Source organism: Miscanthus floridulus, chromosome 8, assembly GCF_019320115.1.
Source record: "Miscanthus floridulus cultivar M001 chromosome 8, ASM1932011v1, whole genome shotgun sequence".
Classification (NCBI taxonomy): Eukaryota; Viridiplantae; Streptophyta; class Magnoliopsida; order Poales; family Poaceae; genus Miscanthus; species Miscanthus floridulus.
Window position 1 is genome coordinate 56,998,819 of NC_089587.1, and position 21,847 is coordinate 57,020,665.

The 21,847-nt window shown below is 53.1% G+C and overlaps 1 protein-coding gene and 1 pseudogene across 1 annotated transcript; one reads left to right on the forward strand and one right to left on the reverse strand.

The window, feature by feature from the left end:
- Positions 1–878: 878 nt before the first annotated feature.
- LOC136472158 (sm-like protein LSM2) lies at positions 879–19,232 on the reverse strand. The gene is made up of 4 exons (XM_066469883.1): positions 19,087–19,232; positions 18,836–18,872; positions 18,575–18,733; positions 879–1,236 (listed from the first exon to the last, which is right to left on the reverse strand). The coding sequence occupies exons 2-4, from the start codon at positions 18,836–18,838 to the stop codon at positions 1,117–1,119; spliced, it is 282 nt and encodes a 93-aa protein (XP_066325980.1). The 5' UTR covers positions 18,839–18,872; positions 19,087–19,232; the 3' UTR covers positions 879–1,116.
- Positions 1,880–7,069, forward strand: LOC136475398 (uncharacterized; annotated as a pseudogene).
- Positions 19,233–21,847: the final 2,615 nt, after the last annotated feature.

Below are 21,847 nucleotides of genomic sequence, written 5' to 3' on the forward strand. Positions count from 1 at the left end.
CTAGTTTCTGCCGCAAGGCCCGGTCTTGTCCCCACGTCATAGCATTCCGTTCCAATATTCAAGATACTTTATGTTCCAATAATATATCAATCAACTAGCTAGTACTAATACTCCTATTCCTAGGTTGCTAATAGGTGGGAGCTACAGTAACTACCAGCATGGGCCTATTTAGGTGGTATCTAATTTTATGAACCTAGCTAAGATCATCCTACTAATAGGTTTGATAATACTAGGTGAGGTTGAAATTACCCATGCAGAATCGTCGTTTTGAGTTTTGACTACCTGTCAGCAGCTCCAAACCTGCTAGCTAGTGGGAACTAGTGATTGTTAGCAGGCTTCTTATAGCTAATAGTTAATCGCAGTGCTAATTTCCTATGACAACTATTAGTGCTGGTGATCCGAACAGACCCTTAAACCTACTTGTCATTTAACTTTGCTAATGAACCTACCTCGTCTAAGGTGTGACCAACTAGTTATTCGCTGGCTTGGTGACGAACAAGGCAGCAGATCCAACGTGTTCTTCTCTTCACGCAGAGCTTGGTGGTGAACAAGCACAGACCAACCGGCAACCGCTAATCCCACTTACCTTGGGTGCTGTACGCGTTTCGATCAGCGACGCCATTCCAACATGGACCGGTGTGTGGCGTCGCTTTAGCTTCAGGGCACACTCACCCCCTAATCCCTGTGCTAATGATTCAGCATCACCGATCTTCCGACCGGTCATTAAAAATGCTTTTTGCACGGCAATGCCTGCCGTTGATGATAAATAGCGTGTCTCAAGGAAAACACGACCAGACAGAGACAGCGCGGAACATCACAGCTAATCAGTGGGGGCCCTCTTGGTCAAACAGCATTACTGACAGACAGGCAGGCAGACAGACAGCAACCCACAAGGAACATGCTGGGGCCATGGCATAGTATGATATGATATATAGCAGGACATCACCCAACCTGGAACGTCTGTCACGGCAAGTACCAGGGAACTCGGACCAGCATCTGTCTAACACACCCACCAACCACCATACATGCATGCTTCGTACAATCAGATCAGGGCAAGGCAAATCTCCTCCCCGGGGAAGCAGGTGAGGGCCGGTGGTGGGGCGGTGCCGATCAGGATCAGCCTCCGCGCGCCTCCCTCCTGGTGGCGTCGTGGAGGATGTCGATGTCCACGCCGTCCTGCGGGAGCAGCACGTACCGCACCACCGAGCCCCTGATGAAGCAGTTCCGCACTGACAGCTGCAAAATGAGAATGATTTGACTGTTAACAGCATGTCCAGCACCAATAATTCACTATCACTTCCTACAGCTTGGTTAGTGTGCCCATTCAAAAGAAATGCAATGGATGTGATGCTTCCAACAGCCTAGTCAGAAAAGGAGGTTGCAGCACTGGTGTAAAAGAGCCTAAGCATTGCTTTGCTTTGAGAATACTTCAAGCATCTTGTACGTATGAAAACCACACTTTAGCAATATACTGCATAGTATGTATTTATGACAAAACAGTATTGTTCCCAACAATCACCCACCTGCAGAAATATAATCCAATCAACTTCAGTGGCCCAAACAAAAGGCTAACTAAATAAATGCCAACTAAAACTAGATATCAGCACCCTACCTGCCAGCAGCACCAATTAATAAGGTCCCAAAGGGCGTACCCAGTGCAGAGAGCTCCCGCTCTGTGCGGGGTCTGGGGAAGGGTGTCAGTGGCAAGCCTTACCCTCGCCTGTGCAATGCGAGGAGACCGCGACTCGAACCCGGGACCTTCCGGTCACAGGCGGTAAGATTCTACCGCTTGCACCAGGCCCGCCCTTCAAAAGAATCGTTTAAAAAAATAAGGTCCCAAAGAATCGTTTAAAAAAATAAGGTCCCAAAAAATACACCCATGAGTAGCGCGTCAAAAGGAGAATCCAGCACATATATCAACTTCATTCAGACTGTTTGTTTAGAAAGTAGCAACCACAAGCCGATTGAGCAGTAACCCACATCAGCATGGTTCTTATAATATTTCAAATGCAAATCACTTAGGACACAGGTTTACAAAGTGAAACTCCAACAAGAAAATTCAAAGGAAATATAATATTTCAAATCGTGATAAATACATATTATGAAATTAATTTTCATGGCGAAACTAGTTGCCTGAACCTTATGTTGAAAATCTATTTAGATTTTTAGCCATTGGTGGTCAAGGTTTTAAAAAGTGTTTTAACTTAGGACAAATCGAAAACGACCTACATTTGGGATCAGGGGAGTAAAAAAATGTAGTTCCACTAGCGGTTTGTGCTGGAATTAACTGCTCATAAAAAGTCATCAAGTGCGGTGCAAGCACTAAGAAGACCTGAACAATCATGATGTGAAGGAGCAGAACCGCTCGATCTCTCTTATTCATTTCACTCATGCAACTACAGGAAGTGAGCATTCCAAATATAACATGCATATATATATGCATAGCCTGAAAAGATCTAATGAATTCGAAGTACAGCAGTAATGACAAACCAAGCACATCAGTGCCATGATAGAGGGGCTCATTAGACTTCTTCAAGTTACTCGATTTGATGTGTGAGTTCATGCACAAGTCCAGTGGACATGAATGTTCCATTTCTTTCATTTGCTACATCTATGGTTCTATTCTGCGTGTGTGGACTGTGGGACACCATCCATTACCCATGCACTGAGTTCCAACACAAATTTTCAAGGTCAGAATGCTACAGAGTAAAGAGCACAACTAAAGTAACTAAATGTAGCGCAAGGCTGCCACAAAAATGCTAGATCAGTACAGATTGATTAGATCGACCCATAACTCACGTGAGAAGGAAAATCCAGATGTGTCAACTTCCTAGTATCAATCTTTTTACCTTTCTTTTCTTATTTAGTTGAGACCATCAGATTACTTCCATTATCAAGAACAATAGAAAGGAAGCCTATATCTTGCACTGGTGACTTGTCTATCTATATCTTGCCAGGGAATTAACAAGGTCTTAAAATTTCATATGCAAATATCAGTAACACTTCCAAGAACATATTAGCATATTTGAGCGTTTATTTATGAAGATCCATTGATCAATGATCAATACATTCAGAATTAGATGAACATCCTTTAGAAATAGACAATGGATTCAGAAGTTTAGACAACCAGAACTAGATCAGCAACTAACACAGCTGGTGTGCCCCCACAACCTTGCATCTATCTAAACATCCTTCTACGGAATTGAGTTCAGTCATACATAGGAGTGGAGGCAGCGACTGGATCCAAGGTTCAAGAAGGCGCTAGGCGGTCTCTAGGCGTAGGGCCGTCTCTACAATTTTAAAGGCCCTTGGGCAAGCAAAGTCATAAGGGCCTATTAAACTAATTTTTAATATGAAAATTAAATATATCATATGAAAGAATAACTTGCAACATATGTTTAGTTAAACATAACGATCATACAACTAATATAATGAACTAAAAGAAAAGTAAAATAACTATTTATGATTACCTCAAATAAAAGATAACAATTGGACAACATTTGTCTTTCTTGTTGGGTTGGGCGTGGGACGAGACCACAAGAAAGACAAATGACGTTGATCGAGAATAGGAAAAGACGCTGACCCTCAAAACTCTCATGGGCTGCTATACTAAATATATAGGCTTTCATCGCTTAATTATAATAGCTATATACATTACTATATACATATATTTTCATGGGCCCCCTAGTGGCTTGGGCCCCCGGCGGTCGCACCAGCTGCCCTCCGCCTAGAAACGGCCCTAGGCGGTGACCCACCGCCTAGAGCCTAAGCAAGCCTAGGCGTTTTTCTAGGTGGTGGCTAATACACACATATCATGTTGAAAAAAGAAAAAAAAAACAGGAGATAAGTGGACTTCACTGAAGAGAAAGGCCCATAAAACAGAAAACGGCCCAAAGCCCAAGTCCCCCAGCACCTTATCCCTTCTTTTTCCTCTGCCCAGTCTCTCCTGCATGCTGCACACACACATATCAGCCGCCGCCGCCGCTGGTTCCTCTCCCGCCCGCCGCTATTCCTCCCCCACCGGTGACCTCCACCCGCCGCCCACCGCTCAAGTGTTTTCAGATCGGACGACTAATTATCGTAACTAGGTGCTTGATAAGGGCCCTCGATTAGTTTAGACCGATTAGAAACTTTATCGTCCGATAAGTTGCGACTAATCACGATTAGTCGTCCGATCAGACTAGCCGGACGACTAGTTGGGTAGGGAGAATTCAGCCCACCTTTAGCTGGCCCACTAGGGTAAGAAGAAGAGGAGTGAGTGAGTAACCTAGTGAAGGAGCTGCAGCCGCCGCACATTTCCAGCTCCCGCTCTGGCTCTGCTCTCTCTCGCAGCAGCAGGCACCTTCGCCCACGTCACCTCCGCCTGCGGCCTGCCTCTCTGGATCTCCCTCGCCGGTGTCCGCAGCTCCGTCTGCGCCCCTCGACGGCGTCCGCAGCTCCGTCCGCGCCCCTCGCCGGCGTCCGCAGCTCCGTCCGCGCCTCTCGCCAGCATCGCAGCTCCGCCCGCGCCTGTCTCCTCCCCTGCCGGGACCCAGTAGCTCCGCCCGCCTCTGAGGCTCTGTCGCTCTAAGCTCCTTCCTCGATGCCTGAAGGACGGACGCGGGAGGCCTCAAGCATCAAGATGAGCCACCACTCTGCCTCCTCTGAAGGTTATTGTCTATGTCTGCTACTCTGCTGCTGTGTATTGCCTGTTGCCACCAATTTGTGACACATTTGTGTGGTTGTGCCGCTCTGCAGAGGATGCTCGACGGCGTGCAGCTGTTGAGGTAATTCTACCTGAGAATGAAGCTGTCTCAGGAGGGGCTGCCTCAGCGTCGTCAGCTGCTCCAACTAAAGCATCTCTGATAGCTCAAGCGATAGCTAAATTGCCGCCAGATCTTGCTGCCATGGCTGAAGATAAGAAGAGGAAGGCAAAATCATCAGATCCTAGATGGAAATATGGGTTTTGGCCAGACATAGGGAAGAAAGAGTTCATCCAATGTATTTTCTGCAAAAAGGTTGTCCCTACAGGCATTAAAAGGTTCAAGCAACACCTTGCTGGGGGCTATTCTGATGCAGTGAAATGTGGTGAAGCACCTGAACTAGTTAGGCGTGAGATGAATAGTTACTTGGTCACAAGGTCAAGGACTCAGGTTCAGGTACCTGCGACACTGGGGTGGAGACAGAAACAGATCAAGGTGGAGGTGGTGCTTCTGCTGCTGCTGAAAATGAACCAAATGCTGGGACAAAGTCAAAGCAAGTTCCAAGTTCTGGGACAAAATCAAAGCAAGCGAGAAAGATAGCTCAAGCATCAATCACGAACTTTGTGGTTTCTGCTCCACCAAAACCTCAAACACAGAAGCATTCCAAGTCAGTGAGTTCTTTGCTTTGCAAGAGTCCAGAAGAAGTGGTTGCAGAAAGGCACAAGTCCAAGATGTCACAGCCCACTCTTGAGTACTGCACAAAGAGCAAGGAAGCAAAGCAAATTGTAGATGACCATGTGGCTGATTTTTTTATGAGAATGGAATACCATTGAATGCTATTAACTCAAGAAGCTAGGAGATTATGCTTGAGTCCATTGGGCAATATGGTCCTGGGTATCACTCACCTTCATACCATGAGATTAGGAATCTACTACTTGATAGGGCAGTGAACAAGATAGAGGAGCTGAGAAAGAAGTATGAGGATGCTTGGAAGGAATATGGCTGCACAATCATGTCAGATGGATGGACTGACACTAGCCACCAACATCTCATCAACTTTCTTGCGAATAGCCCAGCTGGAACATTCTTCTTAGGTTCAGTTGACACTTCAAGTGAGATAGCCAATGGTTCTATGTTAGCAGACTTGTTAGAGAAACAATTTGACAAGGTTGGGAGGAATAACAAAAGGAAGTGTCAAGTCCAAGGTCAGATGCACCAGCAACTGAAAGCAGTGATCATGAAGAAGAGGAAAACAGAGTTGCACCAGAACAGCCACAAGGCGCAAGTGCAACAGATGAAGAAATGGAGGACCAGGGAGGGGAGAAAGACTCAGGCGGACCTGCAACAAATGATAGAAATGAAGACTTCCATGTGGATGCAGATTTACTTCTCTAGATGGCTGAATTGCTGGTTCTATGGATCAGTGGACTGGATGTTTAGAACTATTTCCATTTCAGACTTAAGAACTTGTTTTAGTTTATTAGTTTACTTATGTTGTGTACTGCTGTGCACAGTGTGCAGTGTGCTAAACTGCTGTTAGTTTTTATTTGTTAAATTTGTGTACTTGGTTAAGTTGTTTTGCCATGCTCTACTGTCTACTACTCTTTACATTTTCTTTAGTCTTTACAGATTTGTTTTTCTGCTATTTTGCCTATTTAACCGATTATCTTCTTTCTTTGTAATTTCAGATTCAGCCACAAGTCAGCAGTCAGCACTCACCATCAGGCATCAGCAAGCAACAGTTACAGGTAAGTGGCCAAATCACCATGATAATGATTCATTGCAAACATGATTACATGCCAAACTGTGCTTGGTTGCTTGCCTCTAACATTTACCTATTTATTATGGCCATGTCTACATATATTTACATCATATATATAGTATATACATGGTCGATCAGGCCATCTAGACACAAGGACGACTAAATGTCCGACTAGCCGATTAGCCCGATTAGGACCGACTAATCGACCCTTATCGACGACTAATCGCGATTAGTCGTCTGATGGGTGGTCATACGACTAGCCTCGATAATACGATCTGAAAACATCCCCAACCTCCCCCCACCGGTGATCTCCGCTCGCCGCTCCCTTCCTCCTCCGCTGCCCAACGTCCGCCTACCCCCCTAGGCAAGGCGGTACCCATCCGCCTAGTGCAGAGGTGCACCCAGGCGGCCGCGGAATAGCGCCTTCTTGAACACTGACTGGATCGATTATAGTTATTTAACTATGCAACTTCTGAGCCATGATTTAGGAACAGAACTTTCATTCACAAACTAACAGTGTTTCCTAAATTTACAGTACAATACAATCAGGCGCATGCTAGAGGGGCTCACTAAGACACACTCAACATATGAGAATGTGAAGGTCTGGTACACAATGCAAAAGTGAACTATATATGAATTCTTCAAGGACAAATCTGTGGTTTTGTTCTGTCTTCATGGACACTGAATACCATTGAATTACCCAAGCACTGTGTTCTGACAGTCAGTATTAGGGTAAATCTTCTGCCAGTTAACAGCACAGTTATGCAATTAGGCTGCGTTTGGTTCAGAGGGATGGGATAAGAAGGGATTACATGGATAGCAGATTTTTGTCTGTCTGCCACTGTTATGTGGGCCCTAACTATCAGTATCATTATTAATCCTCTTCCTCCCCACCACACCTCAGAGAAGGCCACCACCGCCCGTCCGGACCCCCGCGCCACCCGTTCGGTGGTGCCCAGCCAACTCTCGCTCAGCCGCTCCACTCCGGCCAGCTCCGCCCATCCGTGCCATGGCTGCCGGTGCCCTGTCAGGACTTGCTTGGACGCACCCCTGCCTGTCCGCACCCCATCTGGCCAACTAGCCCGGCCCCGCCCATCCGCGCTATAGAAAGGTAGAGAATCACCACACACACTAATGTGGGTGGGGAGCCTTTCATATATATAGCCAATAGGCATACATGGAAGTCACATACATGGGAAGTTATATCCTGTACAAGGAAACTATCCTAGGCTATACATGGCAGCTAGCCTATCTAGGGAAATACCAATCAATCGCTAATTGATCTAGATATATACATATCCTAATACCCGCCCGCAGTCGTAGCGGAAGCATCACGGACGCATAGACTGGTCCGAAAATCAGTGAAGAGCTGGACGGGCAGACCCTTGGTCATGATATCTGCAAACTGATGCGCAGATGGGACATGGAGAACACGGAACTGTCCCAGAGCAACCTTTTCGCGGACGAAGTGGATGTCGATCTCGATGTGCTTCGTGCGGCGGTGGTGGACGGGGTTGGCAGCCATGTAGACGGCGCTCACATTGTCACAGTAGACAATCGTCGCAAGCGGGATGGAGATGTGGAGCTCCTGTAAAAGCTGACGCAGCCAGCAGCACTCGGCAACAACATGGGCCACTGCTCGGTACTCTGCTTCGGCACTGGAGCGAGACACGGTCGTTTGACGCTTGGAAGACCAGGACACCAGGTTGTCACCGAGGTAGACGCAGAAGCCAGAGGTAGAACGACGCGTGTCTGGGCAGCCAGCCCAGTCGGCGTCGGAGTAGGCTATGAGCTGGTCAACGGCACCGGAGCCCAAGTGCAGACCGGCGGACAGAGACCCCTTGACGTAGCGCAGGATACGCTTGATCAGCGCAAGGTGCGGCTCGCGGGGGTCGTGCATGAAGAGGCAGACCTGCTGGACAGCATAAGCCAGGTCCGGCCTTGTCAGAGTGAGGTACTGGAGCGCATCCGCAAGGCTCCTGTACTCCGAGGGATTGGCAACTGGGGCGCCCTCTGAGGCGGACAGCTTGGTCCGGGCATCCACAGGAGTAGCTGTCGGATGGCATTCAACCATGCCAGCACGCTGGAGGAGATCAGCAGCGTACTGCCGCTGGGAGAGGAACAGCCCGCTGCTGTCCCGCGTCACCGAGATGCCGAGGAAGTGGTGTAAGTCGCCGAGGTCCGTCATGGCGAACTCCGAGTGAAGGCGTGAAGTGACATGCTGGAGAAGAGCCGGTGACGACGCGGTGACGATGATGTCATCAACGTAAAGGAGGTAGGCCATGTTGTCGCCAGCCTTGTAGACGAACAAGGAGGCATCCGACTTGGAGGTGGTGAAGCCGATGCTGCAGATGAAGTTGGAGAAGCGCTGGTTCCAAGCACGCGACGCCTGCTTAAGTCCATACAAGGACTTTTGCAGCAAACAGACAGAGTTAGGAGCAGCGGGGTCGACGAAGCCTTTCGGCTGCTCGCAGTAGACCGTCTCCTCGAGGTTGCCGTGGAGGAAGGCATTCTTCACGTCGAGCTGGCGTATGGGCCAATCTCGCGACGCAGAGATGCTGAGGACGGTGCGGATCGTGGCCGGCTTGACGACAGGGCTGAATGTCTCGTTGTAGTCAACACCAGCCTCCTGGGAGAACCCGCGGACGACCCAGCGTGCCTTGTGCCGGGCGAGGGAGCCGTCGGAGTGGAGCTTGTGCTTGAACAGCCACTTGCCAGTGACGATGTTCGCACCAGGCAGCCGAGGTACGAGGCGCCAAGTGCCGTTGTCGATCAGCGCCTTGTACTCTTCTGCCATCGCAGCACGCCAATTGGGATCGGCGAGTGCACTGCGATAGTTCACCGGGACCGGCGAGGCGACGGAGGCAGAGAAGCCGTAGCGCTGGACGGTGTGGAGGCTGCCGGTCTGTGAGCGTGTCACAGGCCGGGCCACTGGTACTGCGGGTAGCACTACTGGTGGCGTTGCCGGTGCTGCAGCCGTTGTTGACACAGCAGCAGGAGCCACGGAGGCATCCGCAGGAGCCACCGGCTCGGTGGCCGGCGCTGCAGGAGGCCGGGCACGACGAGTGTAGACGGCACCGAAGCGCTGGCCTCCCAGCTGTGGCCCGCTCGCAGGAGGAGCAGCTGGATTGTGCCCGCCCGCAGGCGTAGCCAGGGGGCCCAGCTGGAGTACAGCCAGGTCCAGGAGCGCCGGGAACGGATCCTCGCTGGTGGCAGCAAGTGGCAGACTAGTGTTCGCTGGTGTCGGCGAGGAGGAGAGTCCCTGCATCAGAAAATCAAGTGAAGACGGCATGGAAGCCGTCGATGGTGCTGCCGAGAACGGAAACACGGACTCGTCGAAAATGACATGACGAGAGATGATAATGCGACGAGTAGACATGTCGAGGCAACTGTAGCCCTTGTGAGAGGATGGATATCCAAGGAAAACACAAGGTGCGAAGCGAGGGGCGAGTTTGTGTGGGGAGGTGGCAGTGAGGTTTGGATAGCAGAGACACCCGAAAACGCGAAGTGAGGAGTAATCTGGGATGGTGCCGTGAAGGAGTTGGTGAGGTATTCTGTTGTGGATGGAGGAGGGACGCCTATTGAGGAGGAAGGTGGCTGTGATGAGAGCCTCAGCCCAATAGGGAGGGGGCATTGACGCATGGAGGAGCATGGTGCGAATGGTGTTGGTGGTGGTGCAGAGCATGCGTTCAGCCTTGCTGTTTTGTGGGGAGGTATAGGGGCAGGAGAGGCGGAGCAGAATGCCATGGCTGGTGAGGAAAGAGGTGGTGGCGTGGTTAACAAACTCGGTCCCATTATCTGCTTGAAAGGATTTAGGTGTTGTGCCAAACTGTGTCTGAGCGTAGGCAATGAACTCGACAATGTGGCGGTGCACCTCGGATTTTTGGCGAAGTGTAAAGGACCAGCAGTAATGAGAAAAATCATCTACTAAAACAAGATAATACTTGAATCCGGAGTTGCTAAGCACGGGAGATGTCCACACATCACAATGAACTAAATCAAACGGAGCATTGGTTACAGAGGTGGAGTGACTGAATGGGAGTCGCACGTGCTTGCCAAGTTGACAGGCATGGCATAGGCATGGCGAGCTCTTATTGTAGGAGATGACCGACATGCTCCGGAGAGTGGCGAGGCTGGTTGGACCAGGGTGGCCGAGGTGGTGGTGCCACAGAGACGATGTGGTGGCGAGGCTGCAGGAGTGAGCTGGTGTGGAGGGGAAGGTGTAGAGGTCGCCACCACTATTGCAGCGAAGAGTCACGCGCCCCGTCTGTTGGTCCTTGACAGAAAAGCCACAAGCGTCAAATTCAATTGAGCAAGCATTGTCACAAGTGAATTGACGGACGGAAAGAAGGTTGCGCACTAAATCAGGAGCAACCAGAACATTGTTAAGATGAAAAATAGAATTAGGAAAAGACAGTGTGGATGTGCCACGGCAGGTGATAGGAATTGTAGTGCTGTTGCCAACCGTGATGCCGGAAGAGGGTGGGGGAAGACAGGACAGGAGTATACCATCCGAGGATGACATGTGGGCAGTGGCACCGATGTCGAGGAACCAGGGGGAAGACCCCTGGATGGACATCTGGTTCAGGGCGGCAATGAGGCCGGCCTGATCCTAGCCGCCATGCTGCTGCGGAGGTGAAGGAGAGGCGTCGGAGAACTGGGCTGGGGCGAACGCCGTGTGCGCCTGGGCTGAAGGGAAGGCGCCGAGGACCCTAGGGCCACGCCAAGCTGGGTTCAGCGGCGGCGGACGCCAGGGCTGCTGCTGCGCTCCGCCTGTCCAGGGAGCGTAGCAGTACCAAGGGTCCGCTGGCGGAGCAGAGGACCGCTGCCCGCCCCCAGAGTTGGAGCCGCCCCTTCCCTTCTTCTTCCAGCGACCGCCGCCGCTGCCCTGGCCGCCGCCGCCGTAGCCACTGCTAGAGCCACTGCTGTGGCTGCCCTGGCGACCGGCGGTGTAGCCACTGCCCGTGTTGCCGGAGGTGATGCGGCAGCCTGTGCCGCACGAGGCATGGAACGCCGTCTGGGCAGCGACGGAGCCCTCGTTGGCGAGGCGGAGCTCCTTCAACACGAGCTTCTCACGGGTGGTGGCGAAGTCCGGCAGCAGGTGGGAATCGGCGATGTTGTCGGCGGTGCTGGCAAAGCGGGGATTGAGGCCGCGAAGGAAGTTGAGGACAAGCTCCGAGTCGGTGATGGTGCGGCCGACATCGCGCAGAGCATCGGCTGTGGCCTTCATCCGCTGGGCGTAATCGTTGATGGAGGAATCGCCCTGGGTCATGGAGTGGAACTCGTGACCCAGGAAGATGGCGCGCGAAGCCTTGTTGGCCTCGAAGAGGCGCCTGATGGCAACCCAGAGCTCGCGCGCAGTCTGATTCGGTGCCGCAGCAAGGCCGATGACGTCTGTCCCGGCAGAGCCGAGGAGCCAGCTGCGGACGCAGGCGTCGGCAATGGCCCAAGCAGGGTCAGTGGGGCTGGCCGCAGCCGTGCCGTCGACGTGCGGAAGGAGACCAAATTTCCCGCACAGAGAGGTGAAAAACGGCTCCCACTGGTTGAAGTTGGGCTTCGTCAGTTCCAGTGTCACCGGGATGTGGTTCTTGACATTGATCGTCGCGTAGGGGGCGACGAAGACGGCTGGGGCAGAGATGGAGCCCATAGCAACTGAGGTGCTGGAGGATGTGGTGGAGCTGGTGGCAGAGGAGGTCGACATGGGCGACCTGGGAGGGGGAGCAACGCAGCTGGGGGGGCTGTGCGGTGGGAGGGAGGGAGAAGGAGGATCTAAATCTCTGATACCATGTAGAAAGGTAGAGAATCACCACACACACTAATGTGGGTGGGGAGCCTTTCATATATATAGCCAATAGGCATACATGGAAGTCACATACATGGGAAGCTATATCCTGTACAAGGAAACTATCCTAGGCTATACATGGCAGCTAGCCTATCTAAGGAAATACCAATCAATCGCTAATTGATCTAGATATATACATATCCTAATACGCGCCGTCTGCCACCCAACCACGCCATTTCTGCCGGCTCTCGCCCATTGGCGCCATGGCCTCCGTCGCCCCGTAGAACCACTGCTTGGTTGCGCCCCCACCCGTCCGTGCCATGGCCACCAGCGCACCATATAGCCCCTGCTCGGTTGTGCCTCCACCTGTCCGTGCCCCGTTCGGTCGACCGCGCCGCCCGCCCAACCCCCACACAATCGCACGGCATGAGTGAGGACGAGCTCCCCCGCCTTTTTCCGAGGGACGGTTGCCCTGCATATATGTGGAATATTAGCTAGCGGGATGACTCCGTCCCCTCTGATGGATAAGTCTCATGTGTGGCTGGTCTTTGTGGGGCTGTGCTGCTCACATGGTTCTTGTGGCTGTTTTTCTGTTTTTAGGACATCATCTTAGACTAGAGGACAGCATCTTAACGAGGACAGCATCTTAGCATCTTAGACTAGCATCTTGGCATATGCTTAGCTGGCTAGCAGCCTATAAATATGTAACCCCAACCCCTCAGGTTGGTATGGCATTTGTGTGAGTTTGTGTGAGAAATAGACAAGAAAATTGCCCCAACTCCTAGTGTCATCCTCTCTCGATGAGAGTAAGAATTCTTCTACTACCAAGAGTGAGAATTCAGCGACTAACAACTAGTATCAGAGCCGTATTATCCTGTAGCCTGAGCATCTCTTGCTCATCTTCTCTCCAAGCCCCACAACAGCCCCAACTGTTGGCAGCAGCAGCTCCTCCAGCCGCTCCTGTTCACTCCTCTCCTAGCTCGTCTGAAGCAGCCCTCTCCCCACGCATCAGCCCCCCGGTAACGCGTCATGTCCGCAGGGCAGTCTCAGCGCTCGGTCGCCTCGAGCACGCGGCGTCGGCAGGAGGCCGAACTTGTCGCGGCAGAGACCGCTGCAGCAGCGGCAAGGGCGTCGAGGCTGGCAGCGGCGGAGCTGGCAGCAGCGAGAGCGGAGGCGAAAGCAGCGGCGGCGGCGAATGCAGCGCGTGCGGCGGCAGCGGAGGTCGAGGCTCTGCGCGGCAGCATCAGCAGCTCCATTTCCGCTGACGACACTGCCGACGCGGATCTCGAGCTGCTAGAGAGGGAGGCAGCGCGAGCGCGGGCGGCGCAGTGGGCAGCCGCGCACGCCCACGAGCGTGGCGGCAGCCCAGACAGGCGCGGACGCGCTGGCGGCGCTCCTGGAGGAGGCGCACATGGCGGTGGCGCTCCTGGGGCAGCCGCGCACGCCCACGAGCGCGGCGGCAGCCCAGACAGGCGCGGACGCGCTGGCGGCGCTCCTGGAGGAGGCGCGCACGGCAACGGTGGCGGACGGGTCGATGGAGAGCGCGGCCTTCACAGGCAGCGTGGCTCTCTCCCCGGATCGGTACCGACGGGTCGATGGAGAGCGCGGCCTTCACAGGCAGCGTGGCTCTCTCTCCCCAGATCGGTACCGTGGTTACCACGGGCTCCAGGCTGTTGTCAGGGACGTCGGTCCCGGCGGTGGGTGGCCTACCCTCACCAAGACCAACTACATCGAGTGGGCTGCGGTGATGAGGGTAAAGCTCCAGGTGCGGCACATGTGGGAGGCAATCCGGTACAGCGACGTCGACTACGACCTAGATCGACGGGCACTGGATGCTCTCATCGCTGCAGTCCCGCCCGAGATGCAATTCTCGCTTACCAGCAAGCGGACTGCCAAGGAGGCTTGGGACGCCATCGCTGCGGCACGCATTGGCAGCGACCGCGCCCGCAAGTCCACACTATAGGCACTTCGCAAGGAGTGGGAGAACCTGGCCTTCAAGCCAGGTGAGGACGTTGATGACTTTGCTCTCCGTCTCAACACTCTGTTGCAGAAGATGGTGCAGTTCGGCGACGACACCTACGGCGAGGAGAGAGCTGTCGAAAAGCTCTTCCGCTGCGTCCCCGAGAAGTACAAGCAGATGGCTCGCTCGATCGAGTCTCTGTTGGATCTCTCCACGATGTCGATCGAGGAGGCGATAGGTCGCCTCAAGGTCGTCGACAGCGATGAGCCATAGTCCCTCTCGGGAGCAGTGGCTTGCTAGCCAAGGTGATCGGAGGAAGGGGGAGCCTTCTTCCGCGACAAGCGGCCGCAAGCGTGGCAAGCCGCGCAGAGACGCCCAGGCCGGGCGCGAGGACGTGCCGAGGGTGATGCCCGCGGAGGCGCCCAGGGCGGCGCCGCCGGCAGGCACAAGCCGGCACGAGACGACACCTGCCGCAACTGCGGCCAGCTTGGCCATTGGGCCAAGGACTGTCGACAGCCACGACGCGGCCAGGCCCACGTCGCACAGGCGGCGGAGGAGCCGGCTCTGTTCATGGCACATGCCAGCATCGAGCTACCTCCAGCGGCACCGGCCGCAGCGGCTCTCCTCCACCTTGACGAGCCAAAAGCACACGCCCTCCTCGGCGACAGCTCCGGCAACGACAAGACTGACGGGTGGTGCCTCGACACCGGCGCCACCCATCACATGACCGGTCGACGGGAGTTCTTCACCGAGCTTGACCCTAGCGTCCGAGGCTCCGTCAAGTTTGGGGATGCCTCCGGCGTGGAGATCAAGGGCGTCGGCTCCGTCATCTTCACCACCGTGTCTGGTGAGCATAGGCTGCTCACCGGAGTCTACTACATCCCCGCGTTGAAGAACTCCATCATCAGCTTGGGACAGCTGGATTAGAACGGTTTGCGCGTGGTGGTTGAGGACAGAGTCATGAGGATTTGGGATCGTCGTCGTCGCCTTCTTGCCAAGGTATCCAGAAGCGCAAATCGACTCTACGTCCTTAACGTGCAGGTGGCACAACCCCTCTGCCTCGCTGCTCGTCGGGACGACGAGGCGTGGCAGTGGCACGAGCGTTTTGGGCACCTTCACTTTGAGGCCCTGAAGCGGCTTAGTGCCACGGAGATGGTGCGAGGCCTGCCGTGCCTCGACCATGTGGAGCAGCTCTGCGACGTCTGCGTGTTGACGAAGCAGAGGCGACTCCCCTTTCCACAGCGGGCTAGCTTTCGAGCCGACGGTCTCCCACTTGCGGGTCTTTGGCTGCCTCGCGTTCGCCAAGGAGCTTGGCCACATCAGCAAGCTCGACGACAGGAGCACTCCGGGAGTGTTCATCGGCTACGCGGAGGGCTCGAAGGCCTACCGCATCCTCGACCCGAAGACACAGCGTGTGCGCACGGCGCGCGACATTGTGTTTGACGAAGGGCGAGGATGGGCGTGGGACAAGGCGGTGGACGACGGCTCGGCTCCAACGTACGACGACTTCTCTGTCGAGTACGTCCACTTCGAGGGAGCTGGGGGAGTAGGCGGCTCTTCTTCGGCGAGCGCGTCTACCCCAGTCCTCGAGCCTCCACCGACCCCGGCGCCTGCTACTCCGACAGCACCACGCTCTCCAGCCAGGACCTCGGCTGCGATGAGTTCTTCGCCGGCTCCACCACAGTCGGCAACGCCACGCACTCCAGCACCGACAGGCACCACTCCGGGCACGTCTACTCCACCACCAGCTCGTGTCGAGCACGGCCAGGTTGAGCTCGCTACTCCGCTCTCTCACGACGAGGAGCGCGTCGACGCGTACCACGACGGCGAGCCGTTGCGGTACCGTACGATGGAGAACCTTCTCGGCGACCAGCCGATGCCGGGACCGGTGCCTCATGACCTGGAGGCGCAGTTGCACCTTGCGTGTGACGACGGCGAGCCTCGGTCGTTCGCAGAGGCCGAGAGACACGCGGCATGGCGCGCCGCGATGCAGTTGGAGATGGATGCGGTTGAGAAGAACCGCACCTAGGAGCTTGCTGACCTTCCTCGTGGTCATCGCGCGATCACCCTTAAGTGGGTGTACAAGCTGAAGAGGGATGAAGCCGGTGCCATCGTCAAGCACAAGGCTCACTTGGTGGCACGAGGTTTCGTGCAGCAGGAGGGGGTCGACTTCGACGACGCCTTTGCTCCCGTGGCACGGATGGAGTCCGTGCGACTCCTCCTTGCGCTAACTGCCCAGGAGGGCTGGCGTGTTCATCACATGGACGTCAAGTCGGCGTTCCTTAACGACGACTTGAAGGAGGAGGTCTACGTGCACCAGCCGCCGGGATTTGCGATCCCCGGCAAGGAGGGCAAGGTGCTCCACCTGCGCAAGGCCCTCTATGGCTTGCGGCAGGCACCGAGGGCGTGGAATGCCAAGCTGGATTCCACGCTAAAGGGGATGGGCTTCGAGCAAAGCCCGCACGAGGCGGCCATCTACCGACGGGGCAATGGAGGAAATGCCATGCTGGTGGGTGTCTACGTCGATGACTTGGTGATCACCGGCACCAAGGATGCGGAGGTGGCGGCATTCAAGGAAGAGATGAAGGCCACCTTCCAGATGAGTGACCTGGGGCCTCTCTCCTTTTACCTGGGAATCGAGGTGCACCAGGATGACTCTGGGATCACGCTTCGACAGACCGCCTACGCCAAGCGCGTCGTTGAGCTAGCTGGGCTCACCGACTGCAACCCAGCTCTCACTCCGATGGAGAGGCTGAAGCTGAGCCGCGACAGGACGACGGAGGAGGTGGACGCTACGTAGTACCGGCGTCTTGTGGGGAGCCTTCGCTACCTCGCCCACACACGGCCGGACTTGGCATTCTCCGTCGGCTACGTTAGTCGGTTCATGCAGCGACCAACGACGGAGCACCAGCAGGCTGTGAAGAGGATCATCCGCTACGTTGCGAGGACTCTCGACCACGGCCTCTACTACCCAAGGTGCCCTGGGGCGGCACACTTCGTCGGGTACAGCGACAGCGACCACGCCGGCGACATCGACACCAGCAAGAGCACGAGCGGGATCCTCTTCTTCCTCGGCAAGTGCCTCGTTGGCTGGCAATCGGTCAAGCAGCAGGTGGTGGCCCTGTCCAGCTGCGAGGCCGAGTACATAGCGGCCTCCACCGCTTCGACTCAGGCGCTCTGGCTCGCTCGACTGCTTGGTGATCTCCTCGGCAGAGACACTAGAGCGGTGGAGCTCAGGGTGGACAGCAAGTCCGCTCTGGCCCTAGCAAAGAACCCCGTGTTCCACGAACGCAGCAAGCACATCCGGGTGAGGTACCACTTCATCCGAGGCTGTTTGGAGAAAGGGAGCATCAAGGTGAGCTACATCAACACCAAGAACCAGCTTGCAGACCTGCTCACCAAGCCCCTTGGGAGGATCAAGTTCCTTGAGCTCTGCTCCAGGACCGGGATGGTTCAACTCTCCCACAAGACGACGCACAAGACTTAGGGGAAGAATGATGGATAAGTCTCATGTGTGGCTGGTCTTTGTGGAGCTGTGCTGCTCACATGGTCCTTGTGGCTGTTTTCTGTTTTTAGGACAGCATCTTAGACTAGAGGACAGCATCTTAGCTAGGACAACATATTAGCATTTTAGACTAGCATCTTGGCATATGCTTGGCTGGCTAGCAGCCTATAAATATGTAACCCCAACCCCTCAGGTTGGTATGGCATTTGTGTGAGTTTGTGTGAGAAATAGACAAGAAAATTGCCCCAACTTCTAGTGTCATCCTCTCTCGATGAGAGTAAGAATTCTCCTACTACCAAGAGTGAGAATTCAGCGACTAACACCCTCTTGTCTCCCAAGTCCCAACCAAACACCACAAAAACTAGGACCGTCCCATCCCATCCCACCTTGTCCTCGGAACCAAACACTACCTTGGAGTAAAGGTTGCAACAAGAAATTTGTGTTGCTGTTCTGTATGTGTGGACATGGGCACCAACAAATCACCCAAACACAAGTTCTGACAGTCAATTTTAAGGGTAAGTCCGCTACAAATCAAGTGCACAGTTATGCAATTATTGTAAGGTCTGCCGCAAGAATGCCAGTAACACATCCCCTCTGGCCTTTATCTGTACAACACAGGAACCTTCCATCACACTACAAAAGATGCTGGAAAATGGGAGTAACTGCTACTACTATGGCCTTTTCCCTGCAGCTCCTAGTTCCCACCAAGCAGATATATCAAACAAGGATGAATGAGCATAAAACAACCAGGGAAGGAGCAACAATCTAATAGCCTACAAACTCTCTAGTAGCCTACGAACTCTAACTGGTAGGAGTATGCTGAAGGGCATGAATTCTGTGCTGGCACATAATAACAATTAGACACGACAGCAGACAGACATACCATGTGGGGATACTTGTCCTGGTCAACAACGCGGGTGTTCTCCAGCTTGATGTTGAGGTACTGGTCAACCGAGTGGAGCGTCCCGCGGATCGCCAGGTCGTTCTTGAGCTCCACTGTCACCTCCTTCCCCACGAGCTCCTTGAAGTAGGAGAAGAACAACTGGCACAACAAGGGAGGCGCGTCAATCGAACTCCACCGCCACCCTAACACCAACAAGGCGGGGGCACCCAAAGAGGAAACAAACAGGAGGGGAAAAATTACCATAGTGTCGCTACTGCAGGCTCAGCTCAGTTGGCCCCTGAATATCCGCAAACAGTACCACAGAATTAGCACCCAAATTCAGGACGGGGGCAAAAGCTAGTGGGCATAATAAGATATATAATGTAGATGTAAATTGGGTCAGATCCCAACACAAATAAGCTTACCCTAGGGCTTGGGGGTGCTCGGTTTCACAGAGCGTGAAGCGATAGGATGGGAAGGGACTGGGAGGGGAGGGGAGGGGCGGAGGGTACCTGGTGGATGCTCGTCGCCGGCGAAGGGCCCGACGAAAACCTAGACAAGGGCGGCGGCGTTCGACCAGTCGTCGCCGCCAGGAAAGAAGGCCAAGCCGGGAGAGAGCGCACTGGGTGGTGATGCGAAAAGTCACGTGACTTGTGGGGCCCGGAGAGAGAAACAACGGGGAGGAAGAAGTAGGCGAGGCCGCTCCTGTAGCTCAACTGGCCAGCCCACCGCGCCCATGCCACCGCCGAGAGTAGATTGGAGCCTGGAAACGGCCCAAAAGACAAGTGCATTTTCCCTAAGGAAAAAATCCAGCCTCAGCTCTCGCGAAAGTCTGATTTTCCTCGTTGAACTTTAAAATCGGGTAAATCTCCCTGAACTTTTAAAATAGTTCATTTTACCTCCCTGACCGATTATAAGCGATTTTGAAAGATGGTTTTGTCTTTTTATTTTTTATTTATTTCGGCTGAATATTTAAAAAATCACAGTAAATCACCTTAAATCATAAAATAGAAAATCCAATTTTGTTAGGACTCCACACGAGTAGATCTACATAGTGAACATATAATATGGTATGCTTTAGTACAAATGTTTTGTTGTAGCTTTAGATCCATGTTTTTCTATAATTAATTCATAGCTGCAGTTTCTATGGTCTAATTGTTGTGAATTTTTTATGGTGGACTAATTATTGTATTCTTGAACTGTAGTAAAAATTTCATATTTATTGGCTCGTGTATATCTTAGTTATAGATTTATTTATATGTATGCTTGTTAAAAAATACTTATAAATCTACAACTAGCTTGTATAACTCCTTTTAGCGTGTGGTTGGTTCCGAAATCAGAAGGAATGGGTTGGATCCCATTTTTAGGGATGGGTTCAACCCAATTGCAATTTTTTTATTTTTAATCCATTTTTAATCAATATTTTAATACTAATCCAAAAAAGTATTTGCAAAACTGACCCTTTTGGTCGCGCCAGCGAGGATGGCGCGACTGGACTACTTTGTCGCGCCACATGCACTGGCGCGACAAGGGGCGCCACGGTGGCCTCCGTCATTGACCAGAGCTGGCATGGCGAACAGTGGGGCCTGCCCTGTCGCGCCAGCGACTCCGGCGTGATTGGGCTGTCGCGACAAGGGGACTTAGGTTTAGGTGGCCCGGCCCATTTTCTTCCTCTCTCTATCGTCTCCCTTCCCACTCGCGCGCGACCGAGGCGCCGCCTTCGCCTCTGCCTTCATTGTCGTGCCTCTACCTCTCCCCCGTGCCTCCACCTCTCTAGCACCCCAAGGGTCGCGTCCCTCTCCTATACCGGCATGAGAGGAAGGCAGCCCCCCGCTGCTGGCGTCGTGTGGTCGGCGTGCCCCCGTGCCCACGCCAGCGCCATCGGCCGACGGTCGCCCCCACTGCCTGCCCGTCCCCCCCCCCCCCCGCCAGCCTTCGTTGTTAGTGTTTGATGTGTGCATTAGTTTTAGGATATACTCTACTCATGGATTGGACATAAAGTTCTTATTGCATGGACGTAGGTAGTTGATACATGAAGGGTTTGTATAGGTATGTTTGTTCCATTTTGTGTCATGGTAATGTAGGTGTGAATGCAAACGTTTGGGTTAGGAAATGTGTAGTTGATATTGGTATTGATGTGTTGGTTCATATTTTGTAGATGGATCGGTTAGTGCGATTGTTTCATGGTGGCAAAGTGAAAGGAAATGGGGAGTTCAAAAGTATGCAGGAACATGTTGAGTTCTTTAGTGGACCTCCTACCTTTGATGCTTTGGTTAGCAAGTGCTGGGATAAATTTGGGTGGCCGCTAAGTTTGAGAGACAGTTTTGACTGTGGGAAGGAATGGGCACATTATGTGTTGATGTCTTTATCATGTGAGGATGAATGGAAGAATTACATAGATGTTGTCAAAAGTAGCAGTGTTAGGTGCTTGGAAGTTGTTGTGGAGAAGGGGTCTAGCCGAATTGTGGTGGCAGTGGATGATAGTGTAGATTTGGAGCCCGTAGAGAACCTTACCCAAGACGAAGAGTTATCGGCGATTGTCGTTAGAGAAGTTGATAGGTCATGTGAGCCAGGTGCCTTGAATGATGATTTCGATGAAGAAACGTTTAATGAGGACGATGGCAACAGAGATGGAACACATGATATGGAAGACATATCCTAAGGATCCAAGGATGACGAAGTTGATGTTGGCTCCATGGACGAAGATGACTTTACTTTGGGCCCAAGTACTTTGGATGATGCATTGGAGGACGAGTATAGGTCTGAGCCTAGTAGCAAGGACAAAAGTGATTGTTGTGAGGGAGGGTTTGTGGACGCAATAGGAGTCCTAGCTGACGGGTCATTGACAATGGAGTACAATAACATCGAATTGAGGCAATTGAAGGTTGTCCATGTGGAAGTACCCTCGGTACCAAATTTCATGGACATTAGTATGGTTGACCAGGCAATATGTGACACCAGTTTGACGTTGTTGGCTGATGCGGTACTAGATAGTGAGGAGGTGGAGATTGAAAAGGGGATGGTATTTGATACGTTGGAGCATCTCAAGTATTTCCTAATGGATTATGCCATTAGGTTTCATAGGTCGTATTATGTGAGCCACTCCGACAAGAACAAGAGGTACACGGTCCTTTGCAAGAATGGATGTCAATGGGGTCTATGGGCTCGGAGGCAGAAAAACTAAAAGTGGAAGATTCGCAATGTGAGGCAACCTCGCACATGTCGATCTTCAAAGCCGAACGGTGTGCATGCCTAAAACACAGCCTGTTACCT

Bases quoted from the DNA above. Each gene is read 5' to 3' on its own strand.
- LOC136472158 (XM_066469883.1), bottom strand. The intron at 1,237-18,574 runs GTATGTCTGTCT...CTCATTTTGCAG, and splicing joins AGGACAAGTATCCCCACATG to CTGTCAGTGCGGAACTGCTT.